The 17,048-nt window shown below is 33.8% G+C and overlaps 1 protein-coding gene across 3 annotated transcripts; it reads right to left on the bottom strand.

The window, feature by feature from the left end:
* Nucleotides 1-8,113: 8,113 nt before the first annotated feature.
* LOC141720672 (calmodulin-binding receptor-like cytoplasmic kinase 3) lies at nt 8,114-16,209 on the bottom strand. 3 transcript variants are annotated; one of them, XM_074523216.1, is made up of 7 exons: nt 16,061-16,209; nt 15,663-15,748; nt 14,198-14,454; nt 13,024-13,189; nt 12,816-12,905; nt 10,077-10,375; nt 8,114-8,690 (listed from the first exon to the last, which is right to left on the bottom strand). In XM_074523216.1, the coding sequence occupies exons 1-7, from the start codon at nt 16,207-16,209 to the stop codon at nt 8,481-8,483; spliced, it is 1,257 nt and encodes a 418-aa protein (XP_074379317.1). In that variant the 3' UTR covers nt 8,114-8,480. The 3 variants fall into 3 exon arrangements, with proteins under 3 accessions (XP_074379317.1, XP_074379318.1, XP_074379319.1); XM_074523217.1 differs by having other exon boundaries at nt 16,010-16,203; XM_074523218.1 differs by having other exon boundaries at nt 16,034-16,203.
* Between the last annotated feature and the right edge of the window lie 839 nt (nt 16,210-17,048).

Genomic DNA, 17,048 nt, shown 5'->3' with positions numbered 1-17,048 from the left:
GTAACCATACCTTAAAAATCAAAGCTTTATAAAATGGTTGCTAGCAGTTGCTTCTCAGTGTGTGAAGCACTCTACCGGTATCCACCAAGAATAATCCTCTTCGATGAAGCTTTTATAAAACCAAGCTTTTATAAAAATAGAGTTTTGGGAGAGAGAGAGAGAGAGAGAGGAAGAAGATGGAGGCTAACTTCTTCTTAGGTTTTTCACAAAAACAAGTGTGTGTTTAGAATGAGCCATCTCATTCTATTTATAAGGCTCTCCTAGGGTTTTTTATAATATATATGTATATTAGCCCCACATTTTATCTTTATAAAAATGCTTTAATAATAATTAAAACTATTTTAATCATTATTTCTTTTTCTAAACTATTTAGAAAATAATTCTCTCTCTCATTATTTCATCAAAGAAAATATTCTTTTATGGTGTGACCCTGTAAGTTCAATATTATGTCGGTAGTAGAAATAAATAATAATAAACTTTTATTAATTATTTACATGAATACTAAAATTCACTAAATATAATTAACTTATTAATTATATTTATTCTACATCGTGAGTGATGCTTCTCAACATATCGTGACTATCCGGATAATATGAATTCACTGCTTAGAATACCAAGAACCTGTCAGTGACTAGTTACCGTACAATGAATTCCTTTTACCCTTACAATATCCCAATTAAATACAAGGCATGGATCTCGTGTCAGGCCTATCAAATTTAATCATATGATTTCTTATTCATAATGCAAAGTTCATATTAATGCAAATTAGAAACTCCTTTCTAATTTCATACACTCTGGCCAGAGATTCCAGATCCCGCATACTAAGAATAACATAGGATATTCTCTTCCTATACTGGAAGGGGTAGATCCTCTATTGACGTTAACTATCTCTATACACAAATCCCTATGCCCAGAATAGACCTAATGGATGTCCTTGAGACTAAGGACTAAACCAAAGCACAGTTCATTATATACAAGATAACTTTAACGATCTCAAGTCTAAGGACACTTGTACAACTATCACTCAGTGAATAACTATTGACACGTGAGTAATCTCCATTAGTTGTTCAACTTATCGAGTCGTGTTCAGTGAACTTATTCCCTAATAAGCACCTACATACTAGCTATAGTGTCACCACACAAATGCCTATGAGAACAGACATCCTCCTGAAGGGAGCAAGCATAGTATGTACCAATCTTTGCGGATCCACTAACATCCAATTAGTTATCCTATGATCAGGAACTGTTTAAGTCTAGAGTTATCATCTTCTAGATCTCACTATTATAATCTCATTATAATTCTAGAAGCTTTACTCTAAACTATGGAGCATCTTATTTAAAATACTTTAAATAGATAAAGCCCATAATAAAACCAAAATAAGTCTTTTATTAATTTCAATGAATCAAATAGAAATACAAGAAAGTTCTTCCTAACTTATCATACATGATTGGATTTAGGACAAACACTTTCACATCTGAGTTGGACCTTTGAAACCAGCCATTAAAACAGAATTATCATGCACATTTTGATTAACAGAAAATGGCATGCTATTTGCAAATATGTTATTCCAGTAGGGCATGCTAAATGGCATTTGAGGCATACTAAATACAGCATAATAAGGATTGGGTGCAAATGGCATATTAGCAAATTGTGCATTCATATTCTGTGCAGACATAACATTCATAGGTATAGAAGTCATAGCACTCATGTTGGGAAAAGAAGGTGGTACAGATATGGGAGTAGGCATGGCAAGTTTGCAATTAACAGACAAATGATTAGCACTACCACACTTAACACAGATTTTTCTTGGAGCATACTTGTCAGGTGTGTAGTTGTTATGTTTGTTAATTCCTACTTTCCTATTTCTGTTATTTTTCTTTTTAGCCTATGTTTTAACCTCAGTCTTTTCTAATCTGTCATTCAATTGCTTGATGGACAGATGACCAACATTCACTTTCTTCTCCTTCTTCGCTTGACTTGATTCTCCTGAAATAAAGTTTTTGGAAATTGATCCATATTTTTCATTTAACTTGGCAAGTTTGGCTTTACTCACAGGTTTGCTCTCAGCCGACGGATGAGGATTTATGTCACTCGACGGATAATCTTTTTGATTATCTGACGGATGACTCTCATCATCCGTCGAGTCTACATCTGTTAGCAATCTTTCAACCAAGTTGGATTCCAGCTTCTCTTTACTCTTTTTCCAGGTTGCATCACAGAAGGAGTCAATTCCTTGAACTTTGGTGATTTGAGCATGGACATCTCTAGATGATTTTCATGCCTTAATCACCTCATGTTCTCGTTCAAGCTGCTTCTTCAAAATCTCTTCTTTCTTAGCAATCTTATATTTTATTCTCAATTTTTCAAATTCAATAAACTGAGACTTTAGCACATTATTGCTCTCACTTAAAAACAAATTGTTTTCTTTGATTTTAGCATTTTCCTTAGTAAGGGACTTAAGTGTAACACGCAAATGATATAATTCTGTAGACATGTCATTAATTGCATCATTACACTCATCTTTAGATAAATGTGCAAGGTTAGTGGTGATTACTTGATTACTTGAAGAATTTGTCTCTGTTTCATCAGACATGCCCATTAGGGCTAGTTTGACATAGCTGACATCTTCATCCCCATCCAAACCATCTGCTGCCCGGTCATTTTCTTGTGTAATAAGAGCCCTTTCCTTTTGTTTGAGAAACTCAAAATACTTCTGTTTATAATCCACAGGCTCAAACTTCTTCTTGCTGGAATCTGACTTTCTACATTCACTAGCAAAGTGCCCTGCCAAGCCACATTTGAAACATTTGAATTTTGATTTATCCACCATGTTTCTATTTGGCTTAGATGCTCCAAAGTTCTTCTTGAACTTGAGCTTGGAAAATCTTCTGGAAAGAAATACAAGATGTTCATCAATATCATCCATATCATCTTGGCTCAAAGAATCTTCATTTTCTGCTACCAGCCCCTTGCCCTTGTTTTCACAGACCTTTGAAGTAGACTCAACAGCTTCTACCTTCACCTATTTCTCTTTCTCCAACTCAGCAACCAGTGTTATGGACCCTCCTTTCTTCTTTCCTTTCTCCATCCTCTCATCTTGCTCTATTTCAAGCTCATAAGTTTTCAGGATGCCATACAGTCTCTCCAAGGTAAACTCCTTGTAATCCTGTGAATTTCTCAGTGAGACTGGCATTGGTTTCCATTCCTTTGGAAGAGATCTAAGGAACTTGAGATTGGAGTCTTTTGGCTGATAGACTCTTCCATGCAACTTCAGAGCATTTAGTAGTTTTTGAAACCTACTAAAAATGTCAGTGAAAGACTCACTATCTTCACAATGAAAGTGCTCATATTGCTGAATTAGCAGCTGCATCTTATTTTCCCTTACTTGCTCAGTACCATCACAGATAATCTGAATTGTATCTCAAACCTCCTTGGCAGTTTTGCAGTTAATGATGTTATCAAACATATCACCATCAACTCCACTGAACAATATATTCATGGCCTTCTTGTCTTTTCTGACTTGCTCAATATCAGGATCTGACCATTCATGCCTAGGATTGGGAACAGATGGTTCATTCCCTGTTGCAGCTATCATTGGTACATGAGGACCTCTTTCTATGCAATCCACATAGGCCTCATCTTTAGAAAGAAGATGTAGGTGCATTTTCACCTTCCAGTTGTGATAATTGTCTTTGTCTAGAAATGGAATCTTCACTCTAACATCCTTCTTGTTCATCTTGCTATTTTTTTTGTGATCTTTAAACTCTTTGTACTTCAAGAGCTTGCTCTGATACCAATTATTATTCCCTAACAATATAAAAAGAATTACAGAAGGGGGGTTGAATGTAATTCTGGCTTCTTTTCAAGATTTACGAAAATTGGTTTTAACTCAATAATATATATGTGTTTGATTTGCAAAGTGCGGAATGAAAGAATTATATAAATCAAAGCACAAGTAATAAAAACGCAAGTCTTTAAAACTTTCTGGTGAATTTGAATGTATCCACCAGAGATATATATATATATAGTGATTTGAATGTATCCACCAGATATATATATATATATATATATCGAGATAACTCCGTGTAGCTCAAATAAGCTCACAGCTGCTTACAAGTATCAATAACTAAAACTTGCAGAGAAATGCTAAAGGATACAGCTTACAAATATTTCTCTGAGAATGTATTTTCTTAGTCTAGTTAGTTGTTGTTCTACTTGCTGCACTTGGTTTATATATCACCAAGTTTACATAGCAAAAAGACGAGATAATAAAACAAAACTATCAAGTCTAACTCTATGCTACTTCATTACTCTATTCCGGCATCTTTGAAAATCTTCATAGCTTGTATGAAAATGGTAATGCTTCTTTATTCTCATTTTCCTGCTAAACAGGCTGCCACATCCCTTTTGCAAACACCCAACGCATGTGACTGTGTTGTCACTGTCAACAAATGTTTGAATTGATTATCTGTCGGGTACATGCTTGTTATCGGTCGGGTTGCCTTGTTGATCATCCGTCGAGTAGCTTTGTTAATCATCCGTCGGGTAGCCATTTATCACTTGACTCCATTTCATTTGTGCAGAATTACAAGACATCTAATATTTTCATTTAATCAACCTATTCAGCACATCTACTAGTAGTCTCAATGATTCATAAGCTACTACAGAAACTATACAAAGTTGTTTTCCGAAATGTGCTACATGACTTATTGTTACATAAGCTACTCACCCGATGGATATCAATTAGTCATCCGCCGGGACTATATTGAATCATCCGTCGGGACTATAATTGATCATCCGTCGGGTGCTACAAAATTCACTAAGTTAAGTCTACTAAGGTGTTTTGTTTAGCTTATCATCAAGTACACAACTGTTCCTAATAGGGGTTAGTGGTCACAATAGTTGAATACTCATACCTAACATGTCGAGAATTCACAAGTGTATGTAATTGTTGAAGTTGGGGATTCGTCCCTTGAGGAGCTGGGGGAATCGTCCCTTGGGGTTGAGGTTCAGTTGCCTCTACCTGGGCTCCTCCTTGGGTGACGACATAGGTTGAATGCGGAGGTACCTCCACGGTTGACAAAATCGTTTGGGTTGTCCCCGCTGGTATTCCTCCTTCAAGGGCGCTGCTTCATCTCCGTTTTCTCGCCATGGTTGTTGTGCTTTCCCACAGACGGCACCAAATGTTATGGATCAAAAACTAAGGTATAATAATTGTTGTGTTGATTACTAGGGAACGTGAGCTTCGAGGCTCGATTTGACTGCTCTTGTGTTTCGCAACTCGATCTGTCTTAACAAGATGCCTATGTACCTTGCTTTATGCCAAGGATCAAGTCAAAAAATATAGTTCTGATTTGTGGGGTGAGGCCCCTTATATATATTTTGGGAGTCCTTGAATTGGACTTGGGTTAGGAGACTTGGTGGGCAAGTCTCAGAATTAGAATGGACTTTGGAGTCCCAAGAGGTATGAAGCTGATTCCTTATCCCACGAGGTCCCTTGGAGGCCAATCTACAAGGATTTATTTCCCCTCTAGGACTCATCTTATCATCTGACTTATCCCTTATTAATTAATTACGAAATTAATTAATATTCAGGGTTTTGGGCCCTCTCAAATGGGCCTGGTTGTTGGCCTAATTCTGATATAATTAATGTCATATCAATTACATACTCAGACCTTATTTTATTCCCTATCATATTACTTTCCAACTAATGACAAATCATTTAACAATGTCGGTAATCTGTCATAAGTGTCAGTAATAGTTTCATCACACTTTGCTTCAAACTGTTCATACTCTTGAATGAGGACAGCTCTTCTATTCTTCTTGATTGTTTCCTTGACATTGAGTTTCCAGTGCATCCCATATAGTTTTGGCAGTTTTGCAGGCAATCACCCTGTTTGACATAACATTGTCCAAACTGTTATGAAGGATGTTCCTGACCTAGGCATATTTAAGCATTGCAGCTTTTTCAACATCTGACCATTTTAATTTTTCTTTTCTTATATAGTGTCCAGGAACAGTTTGTTTCATTGGAACAACCTTCTCAAGATAGGGTGGTCCAATATTTATTATGTCAATATAATTAGCATCAACAGATTCAAGAAACATTAGCATCTTCACTTTCCATGTTGAGTAGTCATCCTTTCTAAGAATCGGGATCTTCACGCTTTCATACTTACTTCCTGACATCTTTGATCTTTTCTAATTAAAATTAAATTAGACTGCTTTGATACCATTTGTTACCCAGTAAAGATATAATTGTTTAAGGGGGTTGGATACAATAATATCAATAAATCGAAATCAGGATGTAGATCAATAACAGTTTATTGATTCTTATATAAACTATTACCAAACTCTCTCAAAAAATTCTGATATTCTTGAGAGCTGCTAAGTTACAATAATTCTCGTGTAAAAGCTCATCAACACTGATAACATATTCTTTGTTTATATAATTCTCAGAATCGGGATCTTCACGCTTTCATACTTACTTCCTGACATCTTTGATCTTTTCTAATTAAAATTAAATTAGACTCCTTTGATACCATTTGTTACCCAGTAAAGATATAATTGTTTAAGGGGGTTGGATACAATAATATCAATACATCGAAATCAGGATGTAAGATCAATAACAGTTTATTGATTCTGATATAAACTATTACCAAACTCTCTCAAAAAAATCTGATATTCTTGAGAGCTGCTAAGTTACAATAATTCTCGTGTAAAAGCTAATCAACAATGATAACACATTCTTTATTTATATAATACACAACTGCTTTATTAATTACAAGATATGTCAAAAAAAATATTTATCTTGTTTTTATACATATCTCAATTAACACCGACATTCCTATAAATCAGGAACCAACAACTAAAAATCTCCTCAATTACCGGGACTGTATAAATTAGTAGATCCTGATGACAACTAGTCATATCATGATGACTGTCTTCAGCGTGACGCCATATCCTGATTTCATGCAAATCCTGATGCCCGGTATCTTCCCAGCAAATCCTGATGTTTATTTAAAGCATTCTCACCCAACAACTTTTGATAACATGATAAAGTACAGATGGGAAGAGAAGAGGGAAAAGTAGGATTTTGTTATAATATGAGTTATTTTCGATTAAAATAGAAAATGGGTTATATAGCCAACAACCAAATATATATTATACTATAATAACCGTAATGAGTTATAATTTGTTTTAACGATTATTCCCTAATTTTAGTTATTAAAAAAATAAATAAATAGTGTTATATATCGGCTAAATTAGTAAATTGTTAAACTATTAGACTTAGAATACTTATAATACTAAACTACGACCACAATTTATCCTATTATTAAAAAATAAATAAATAGGGATTTACATTCACTAAACTACTAATTTCTCTTGACATAGTCTACTTATCCCATTATTTTTATTATAAATTTATAATTATTATATATATATATATATTAAAATTATAATATGAGAATAAATAATTTTTTTAAAATAATTTTAAATAATTTTTTAAATAATAATAATAAAGAAAAATATTTCGATAAGAAAACTATTATAATAATAATGAAATTATCTAATAATATAATATCACCACGCTCACTTTAGATTAACTGATTCAAAATCAGGATAAAGCTTTTGAAGCTCATGGTGCTTCATGACGCTCACTTAACTGATTCAAAATTCACTCGAAACGAAACAACTGTAATTCCAAAGAATTGTTCTCAACTCTAGTTTGCACGAACTGTTTTGTCATAAAAAAGACTGATTTCCTTGGTCATAAAGATTAGTCATCTTACTAACCGCTCTCTTTTCATTTTGAAAGAAGAACCAACACTGGATACCTTCAAGAATCCTCCCAAGTCAAGTTTACATGTGTTGTTTATAACTTGTGTGCTGCAGAAGTTAATGTCGTGGAGTCATCATCATATTACAAGCCCTCTTGAGTCTTGACATCAGAAGGTCACATAACTCTTAGCATATTTATTCTTGAGACTCACATTATCCTTTTACATGTTTAACAAAGCCGAAGATTTTTACCTTAGTTAAGCTGAATTTTGAATTTATTCAAGACTAATAAAACTTGGTTACATAATATAAGAGACTTGTATGTTAATGGAAACTAAATAAAATTATATATGCATATATAATTCAATGTTATTCAGGCTTGTTTCTGTTCAATGTACATCCACCTAAACAGACTTGGATCCCATCAGACAGGATTGAGCATGGATCTTAACAAGGATATAACACTAGAACTCAATGTAGGAGTACACATGAATTAGATAACCAGAGATAAAATAAGACGAGAAAAGAAAAACAGAAGTGAATGTAACTTCCGTGTAATCAAATGAACAAATTTCCCACAAGCCACTTTGGAGGGAAGGAAGGGGGTTGAGGGTGGGGGGGGAGGGGGGTTGGAATCTCTGATCTACAGATAAAAATGACCCTACATGACTACTAAATAACTCCGATATCATTTTTATTAATCTTTGGTTCGGCTTCTTATATATTCTGATCTTATCCCCCACAGGTGCTCCACTACTAAATTCATGTCCGGACGATCAGCTCCTGTAGGTGCCACACATTGGATTGCCAAATCAAACATTTTTTCAAGGACTGATGTATCTACCACCTCATTCATCAAAGGGTCTACCATCTCCTTAATGCTTCCTTCGGTGAACTTTGCAAAAGCCTACACAAGATAACTGAAATATGAATATTTGCATAAAACAAGTTATTAATTTGACAGACACAAGTCCATAGTTACATAACCTAACAACCACAGAGTCATATTCTGCATTATGTTCTACTATAATGCACTAACCAACAATTGCACATACAAGCATAGCAATCGTCAGAACTTTCTATAAGTGTTTTAAAACTCCTCGATTAGTCTGATAACTCCACAGAAGGTCCTCAAGTAATTATGTTTAAATTTCACCTAGACTCTAGATTTCTCCTAAATGCTAAATATTTCTAAATGTTATGAAAGATTAGAATTAATATACGTTTAGTAAATTAATGTCATACATATATTTGATATGTATATTTTGAAAAACAAATGAACTTAAAAGTACAAAACTCATTGTTCAAGTATATGATTAATGTTTAGAAGGATGCTTAGCCACCTAGATCCACCTAAAAATATTTCGAGCCTTGCTTTGAATGTAGTCTGCGGTAGTGAAACATGCTGATATTGTCTTCTTGGTCTACGCATACATGGACTAACTCAGGGAAGCTTGTATTAGATGTTAGGCCTGGACTTCTGACATTTGATAACCTTGACCAGTGATGAGCCTATACATGCCAGCAAGTAATATGATATAATAATATTAATCACTCATTTGTTTCATCTTCCATCGTGTACATGCCACCAATATCTTATGGTTTCTTCAGTCTATTGATTTTAATAATCCTAAGCCAGAGGAAGTTAATTCACCTATTACAATGACCCTGCGATAGTTTAAAAATAATCCACAGACAAATAATTTTAAGATAAGAAAGGCCAACAATGACGCTCAGCAGTTTGTTTTGCGGCAAGTATCTTTTAGTATCATGACATTCTGTTTTTTTATAATTTAGTTTCAGTTCTTGAAGAATTTAGCATTAATGTACAGTGTATATAAGACACAATCTCAAGCAAGGTTCTTTTGTTATTTTCTATATATTAGAAGTTATATTTGCTAATAAAATTATCCAAACTAATTGTAACTTATTAGACAAAATTTACCTTTTACTAAAATCTGAGGAGAGTAATTTCAACTGAAAAGTAAGTTTTTTGAGAGAAGCCATAAGGACTCTAAGTCATTGTGATAGGTATTATTGTATTATTTGCAGCAGATCAGTCAGGGTTAAGTAAACTGGAATATATTTTAATAATAGCTTTGTTCAGACTCAAATCAATAAAATTCAGGACGGGCAACGGCCATTTAATCATGCGTATATCTGCAACCTATACGTATCTAATTCGTCATTAAAAGAGCTTCACCGATGGGTTGTTTCCAACGAAAACCCACAAAACATTTTCTACAGTTACATGCTAGAATGCATTTCAAGCAGGACGTTTCAAGGAACTTACCCATCTAACTGTCACCATCTCATTAGCTGGTCTCTTTGGCTCTAGAGGACGACGGCCTGTCAGAATTTCTAATAGCAAAACACCAAACGAATATACATCGACCTTGGGTGTGAGATGATAAGTCTTCATATACTCGGGGTCAAGGTAACCCATTGTTCCTTTCACTTTGGCTGAAGCATGTGTTTTATCTAAATTCATATTACCAAGCCTGGCAAATCCAAAATCAGTAAGTTTTGCTCTCATTCGCTCTGTCAAAAGGATATTTGATGACTTGACATCTCGGTGAATAATTTGCTTCTCTGTTGCAAAATTAATATTAGTAAGCAAAGCAAGGAGCCAAGGACCAAGCAACAACACTATATACAGGGTCAAGTTCTCCTATAGACTTTACAAACCTGGAATTAGTATCAATCAATCTATCTATATATATATATATATATCAACCTATATATATATATGCTTTATGCTCAAACGAGAACTTCCTAAAATGAGAACCGGTGATTTTCGTAGTTAAAATTGGTGATTTTACAAAATTTAAAATATTTGGTTCGCACAAAATCACCCATTTACTGAATTCAAAATTTCAAAAAATCAGTAGTTTCAACTACAGAAATCACCACTTCTCACGTTTCCAAGGATCACGCTTCAGTGAGAACTTCCGGTGATTTTTGTAGTTAAAATTGGTTTGTTTTTTTTTTGAAAAGTTGGAATTTCGAATTCGGTAAATTGGTAAATTTGTGCAAACCAAAAATTTTAAATTTTATACAGTCACCAATTTTAAATACAAAAATTACCAATTCTCGCTGTTCTCAATTTAAGAAGTTCTCATTTGAACAAAAACCTATATATATATATATATATATATATATATGTTATATAAAATATAAAGAGAAAGCCCGGAAATTGATGCGACACTCTACAATGGATTGAATCAAATATTAAAAATTAAAAATTTCCGACAAGTGTATTTATAGTCTCCATATTGAATATTAACATATATAATTAAAACTTACTAGATACATTAGTTCAATGTATATACAAAAAGAAAATTTTATGCCCGACAAAAAAAAATCTGGTGTAGGATATGGTGCAAGTCCAAGTGGAGCGCCCATATTTTTTTATTTGTGTCCCAATAACATAAAAAATAAGTAAAATCCGTACTCAGGTAAGTAACTAGGTATAAAAAATAAAGTTGTGCTCCAACCTCAACTTTTAGGCAGAATCTGTTTCTCAACTTCCAATGCAGGAGTTAGGCCTGCATTGGAGATGGTCTTAGTTTTTTATTTTGCCAAAAAATGGTCTTAGTTTTTAAAAAATTAGAATCACCGGACATGGATCCGAAATTGGGCATGGGTGCATGGTTTGGCATATAACCTTGAAATTATAACTACTTATTAAATTAGTGTCTTTCACCAATAAAAGAACATATACATAAACGTTCATGTCAAATTCATAGCATAAAACGGATAACATGAAAGTAGTAATCTATAAACATCCCTTACTAGAAACAAGTTGTGAGACCTTGTAAATCATTTTGAACTAGACTACTTGAAGTTGAAGTGTTCGATTCAAATTTGAAGGATTCGACTCAAATCCCACCATATCCACGCCCATGTCATGTTTGGTCGATACGGGTATGAGGGCAAAATTTAAGAGTCCACGTATCATATATTTATACAGTTTAAGGTTGTAAATTTAAAAATCAAACAAATCTACCTCCCTCAGCCTTTGACATTACATAATATATTAATCACTTACTGGAAAAAAAAACATATTCACGGATAAAATATTCTCATAGCATATAAACTTATGTAGTCCACCATTCAACCGCCTCAAACATGTTAACAATATTCATATATGGTCTTTTTAGCTGATTAATCTCTATGTACTATTGTTTAGCAGGAAACGGTAAAACCCTAAACGAACCAAAAAGTAACAACTTTACTAGGCTACATCTTCTCAAATATTACAACTCTACTCTTAATTTTGACAAGGGTTGCGGAAGTGCATGGTGGTGGATCATATGTTGTCAGGGGTGGCGGAAGTGCATGGTTAGGGGTGAACAAAACCGAACCGGAACCGAAACCGAAAAACCGAACCGAACCGTGCTAATTCGGTTCGGTTCGGTTCGGTCCTGATTTTTCAGAAATTCGGTCCGGACCGAATAGACCGAATAAAATTCGGGTCGATCCGATTCTTTTAAAAAATATTTCGGTCCAGATCGAATAGATCGAATAGACCAAATTATAAATATAATAATTTATATTATATTCATTGTATATACATCTTAATAACTATAATCATAATTTTTAATTTGTAATTGTATTTATACACTCTTATTACTCTATATATCACCTTAATTTAATTATATTTTATAATTTTTGGTTTAAAATTTCAATAAAATTTTATTTTTTTAAAAAGTTTGGTCCGTTTGGTCCAAAACCGGACCGAACCGAATTATTTAGGTTCGGTTCGGTTCGGTCCGGTCCATATTACAATTTCGGTTCGGTCCGGTCCAAGAAAAAATGGTAATTCGCTTTTTCGGTCTATTCGGTTCGGTCCGGTTTTGGACCGAACCGACCGAATGCTCAGCCCTATGCATGGTTGTGGATCATATGTTGTCTGTGTATGCGAGGAAGTACATAAGAAAGTGAGATAGGTGTCGGGTGATTACTAAATGTTACTTTGCACTGTAATGCAATAACTATACAAACTGAAGTGAAGAAAGATTCTTATCACCTGCATACAGATGGAGATAAGTTAGTCCATGAGCAACATCAATTGATATTTCGAGCCGCTGATTAAAATCCAGAGATTCTCCTCGCCTACCTGACATAAGCAAAAACCAAAGTTTAGGCTACATAATTTAATAATATTATTTCTAACTTTTATTGTTCTCAATTCGATTTCTGAATTAAGTTATCTAGTAAATTGATAGAGTCTATACCATCTAAATGTTCTCTTAGAGTACCATTTGCCACGTACTCGGTGATTATAAGACAATCATCTCCTTTATCGACGAATCCAAGCAGTTTAACTAAATTCCGGTGATTAATCGTGGCAAGAAGTTCAACTTCACTTTCAAATTCAGATCGCAAGGCTTCATAGTGTGCCTGTGTACTTTTTCTTAAATATGTTAACATCATGAAACTAGCAAGCAAAAGAAAATGATACAGGAAACATGGCCAAGTGGCATACTATAACGTGCTAGAATCAACTTTGGCTACGTCAAGCACAAATATCTGAAATTGTCATAGAACTTCAATTAAGATACTTTTTGTATAGTATTCTTAACATTGTCCAGAACTAGTTTAATGTTCAGCTGTATAAGCAAATAAAAAAATAATAATAATAATTTAGTTAAAAGAATATTAAATAATTTTTATTAAATCATATTGCATGAATTGAACAAGGAAGACCGGATTCCGTACATAGTGAAAATTTCAAGCAAAAAAAATTATTGTTACACAATTGCTTAATTTTCAAGAAGCTTCAGAAACTGCACTGCACTTAACCTCCTCTACATAAGAATTAATTTAGCCTCACTCGTATACCTCACTTGTTACATATTATACAAATTCATTGCACGGGTAACTCATTTTAATGTCATAAGTGGGTAACTGTAAGATATTTTTTTAAGGTTGGTTCTACATGTTTGATTCTGCATTACCAAAGGGTAGTAATTTTTCGTTTTTTCATCAGTATACAATTCATAACCAATGCATTCTACTCATCAAATTTCTCTCAATTCTATGAGTACATTTCAGGCGTTTACTTCACTATGATCAGGCATCTAGGCTCACTGGAAACTTTGGACTAATTAGAAAGTCATTGCAACAAGGCCACAACTAAGACTTAATCGTTCAATAAATTAAATATTGATGTAGTTTAAATGCCACCCTTGTAAATGGTAAATTACATCCAGCTACTGGAACAAAAATCTGCAGAAAGCTAAGTGCATCTCATTCCCAAATCCTTGCCCAATGGTACACATTTATTCTTAAAAAACTACATATTCTTCCGAACCCTTTGGTAATGGACAATTTATTATCCGTTACACGAGGAATAATAAAATTGCAGCTTCAAGTATTAGATGACAATATTTTACAGATTTCACTTACCTTCTTTGCAAGTTTTATTGCAACTATCTGACCATCTTGTAAGTGAGCTTTGTAGACAGTCCCAAATCCCCCCTCACCTAATCTTAGTGATGGTGAGAAATTTTGTGTAGCTCTTGCAGCATCATTCATATTGAGATGAACTGATCCGACTCTGTCTAATCTTGGAGACATGGAGAATCTAGAAGGACTTGGCGGCACTCGCATTGGACTAGCAATGATCCTTTCGGAAACAGAATTCGAATCCGAAAAAGAATCCACTGCAATAACAAAATGAACTGTAAATTCATAAAAAAAGAAATGCTGACACACAATAAAAAAACAAGAGATACCAGGGTTTGAATACTTGATAAAATTAGAGATAATTACCTTGGATTGTCTCTTAAGTGTTTAAGATATTATAGGAATCCGGTGACTCCTTACCTATATGCTCTCCTAAAACATTGGTAACTTAATATAGTATCAAAGCTGAGCTTAAGAAAAGTCTCAAGTCCGGGCCTCATACACCCAACAATCCCATATATTCAATTTGTACATTTACGTTTGCATTGCCTTAAAGATGCGCTACTAGTGATCCACTCTTCGCAGAACTGGAGTTCGAGTGAGGGAAACGTTAAGAGTCCTGGTTATTGAATTTATTTGTTTCTCTCTCTCTACCTCTGACTTATTCTCTTATCTCCCAAACCTCCTCAATAGGCTTTAACGAATTCACCTATAGCCTTTTGTTTCAATCTTAATTCAAATATGAGCCTGTTTATGAGTTATGACCCATTGGGTGATATCATCCGGTTAAACCAATCTCAATTTTTGACAAGTAGATCAGTTGTCAACTAGTCAAGAATTCCCGACATTTATCTATAACATAATTTATAACAATAAAACATAATTTACAAATTAATCTCTGGAACAGTTTCGTTGACACTTTGTTGAGTAACCAACTCATCTAAAACCTTAAGGTGGTAGAGGAAGACCCCAATAGGATCATATATTTAACACTCCCCTCACTCGAAAGCCCATTTATGGGTCGAAGAGTGGAACATTGGCGCCCATCTTTGGGGCATTATTTGCCTTTAGTGTCCACAATAAATTGTGAGAATGTTGGGGGTGGCTGGGAATCGAACCTTAGTTTTTTCCCGCCAGCATAAGCTCGGATACCATGTTGAGTAACCAGCTCATCTAAAACCTTAATACCTTAAGGTTTTAGATGAGTTGTTTACTAACACACTTTAATCTATCACCACTGGCACACACATGTTTCTAAGGTGTAGAGACTGATTTATGGCGAGCAAATATCAAGTTCGCTTTTGACAACCAGCGTAAAGTCATCTTTAATTTCCTTTGTTCTATGTAGCATAAAATCGAAATTTAGACTATAATAAAAAAAAAAAAATCAACCATGCATAGCATCTCTTCAAAACATAGGCAAATTAATATCGACAGGAGCATAAATGAATATGAATTCACTTACTTGAAACAGGGGCCTCAGCAACAGCAATAAGGGATGATCTTTTTCTTGTCACATAAAAGCAACACAACAAACAAGTATTTCCAGCACTGCAACAAGACAACATGAGTAAATAAGAGATCTAAAATAAGTCATTTATTCAAGTAACAAACAATGCTCAGATTTTAAGTTGACTTTATAAACTTGGTTACAGTTATACAAATCCTAGAAGAGCAATAAATGGCAAACCCAGATGAAACGACAATAAACTGAATAACTCAACATTAAAAAAACATGTTCATTTCATGTGCCAATCTTGGAAGCAAGTTAAACATATGTATGTATACTTAGCAAAAGCAAAATGAAATTACTCAGGTGATCAAAAGAAACAAAACTCAGTTCATGATGGGAAGACGGCTAACTATTGATTGAATGAGAGAGAGAGAGCGGAGAGAGAGAGAGGCCGGACGATGATTGGATGTATTACACAAATAGGTGTCCGACTGTCGAGTCGCCTACACGTATAAAACAAAACCAAAAATGACTCCAAATTTTCAATTTTATGGTCCATATCTCTTCTATTATAAGAGAACGAGATCTCTTCTATTATAAGAGAACGAGGGGACAATTATTGGACGAGGGGACAATTATTGGGTGATGGACAAATTTAGCCTATTTTTACACAAAATTGATAAAAATAACCAATTTCTGAAAAGTTGGTCAATTTTAGCCGATGGGATACCCAACTGTCAGTGGATATCCATTTTATACAAGATACCCAACTCGCAGTGGAGTATCCCATATATGAAATACCCAACTACCAGTGGAGTATCTTATACAAATTGGGATACCCAATTGACAGTGGAGTATTCAATCGGCCAAAATTGGCCACTTTTTTCACAATGGCTATTTTTGTTAAATTTTTTCAAAAATCGGTTATTTTTGTCATTTTTTCACAATTATTACTGTGATTGAAAAGGATAGAATATTTTTATATAAAAGATGTGTTTTGTGATAATTGAAGTTCAAATATTTCATTCAGTTATCATAGTCTCATGTGCATACACATAATATATATATATAAGTGTGTTAAATAACTATTTTATTTAACTTTAAAGATAGTTATTGAATTCGGCAGAAAAAAAGTTACCTTAATATTTGTACAGTTAATTTTGAAGAATTAAATTCCAGATACAAAATTAGACATAGTACAGTAATGAATTATTGTCTTATTCATTAATCTTTTTTTTAGTTTGAAAATGTATCTCATAAATTTTTAACATATTTTATTAATATAAGAAGTATTAAAATATACATATATAATTTTTAAAGAAAATATTGAAAATAGAATCGCTTATATAAATAATTTATAATGATATTACATATTTAGATAAGCACGAATTATAATGA

Source organism: Apium graveolens, chromosome 4, assembly GCF_009905375.1.
Source record: "Apium graveolens cultivar Ventura chromosome 4, ASM990537v1, whole genome shotgun sequence".
NCBI classification, from domain to species: Eukaryota; Viridiplantae; Streptophyta; class Magnoliopsida; order Apiales; family Apiaceae; genus Apium; species Apium graveolens.
Note: the sequence above shows the minus strand (reverse complement) of the source record. Positions and strands in the feature narration are given on the sequence as shown.

Excerpts from the sequence above, each read along its gene's own strand:
- LOC141720672 (XM_074523216.1), bottom strand. The coding sequence starts at position 16,209 with ATGGACCATAAAATTGAAAATTTGGAGTCATTTTTGGTTTTGTTTTAT. Across the intron at positions 12,906-13,023 it reads TCTAAGAGAACATTTAGATG|GTAGGCGAGGAGAATCTCTG; the intron begins GTATAGACTCTA and ends TGCTTATGTCAG. Across the intron at positions 8,691-10,076 it reads AGATGGTGACAGTTAGATGG|GCTTTTGCAAAGTTCACCGA; the intron begins GTAAGTTCCTTG and ends TATCTTGTGTAG.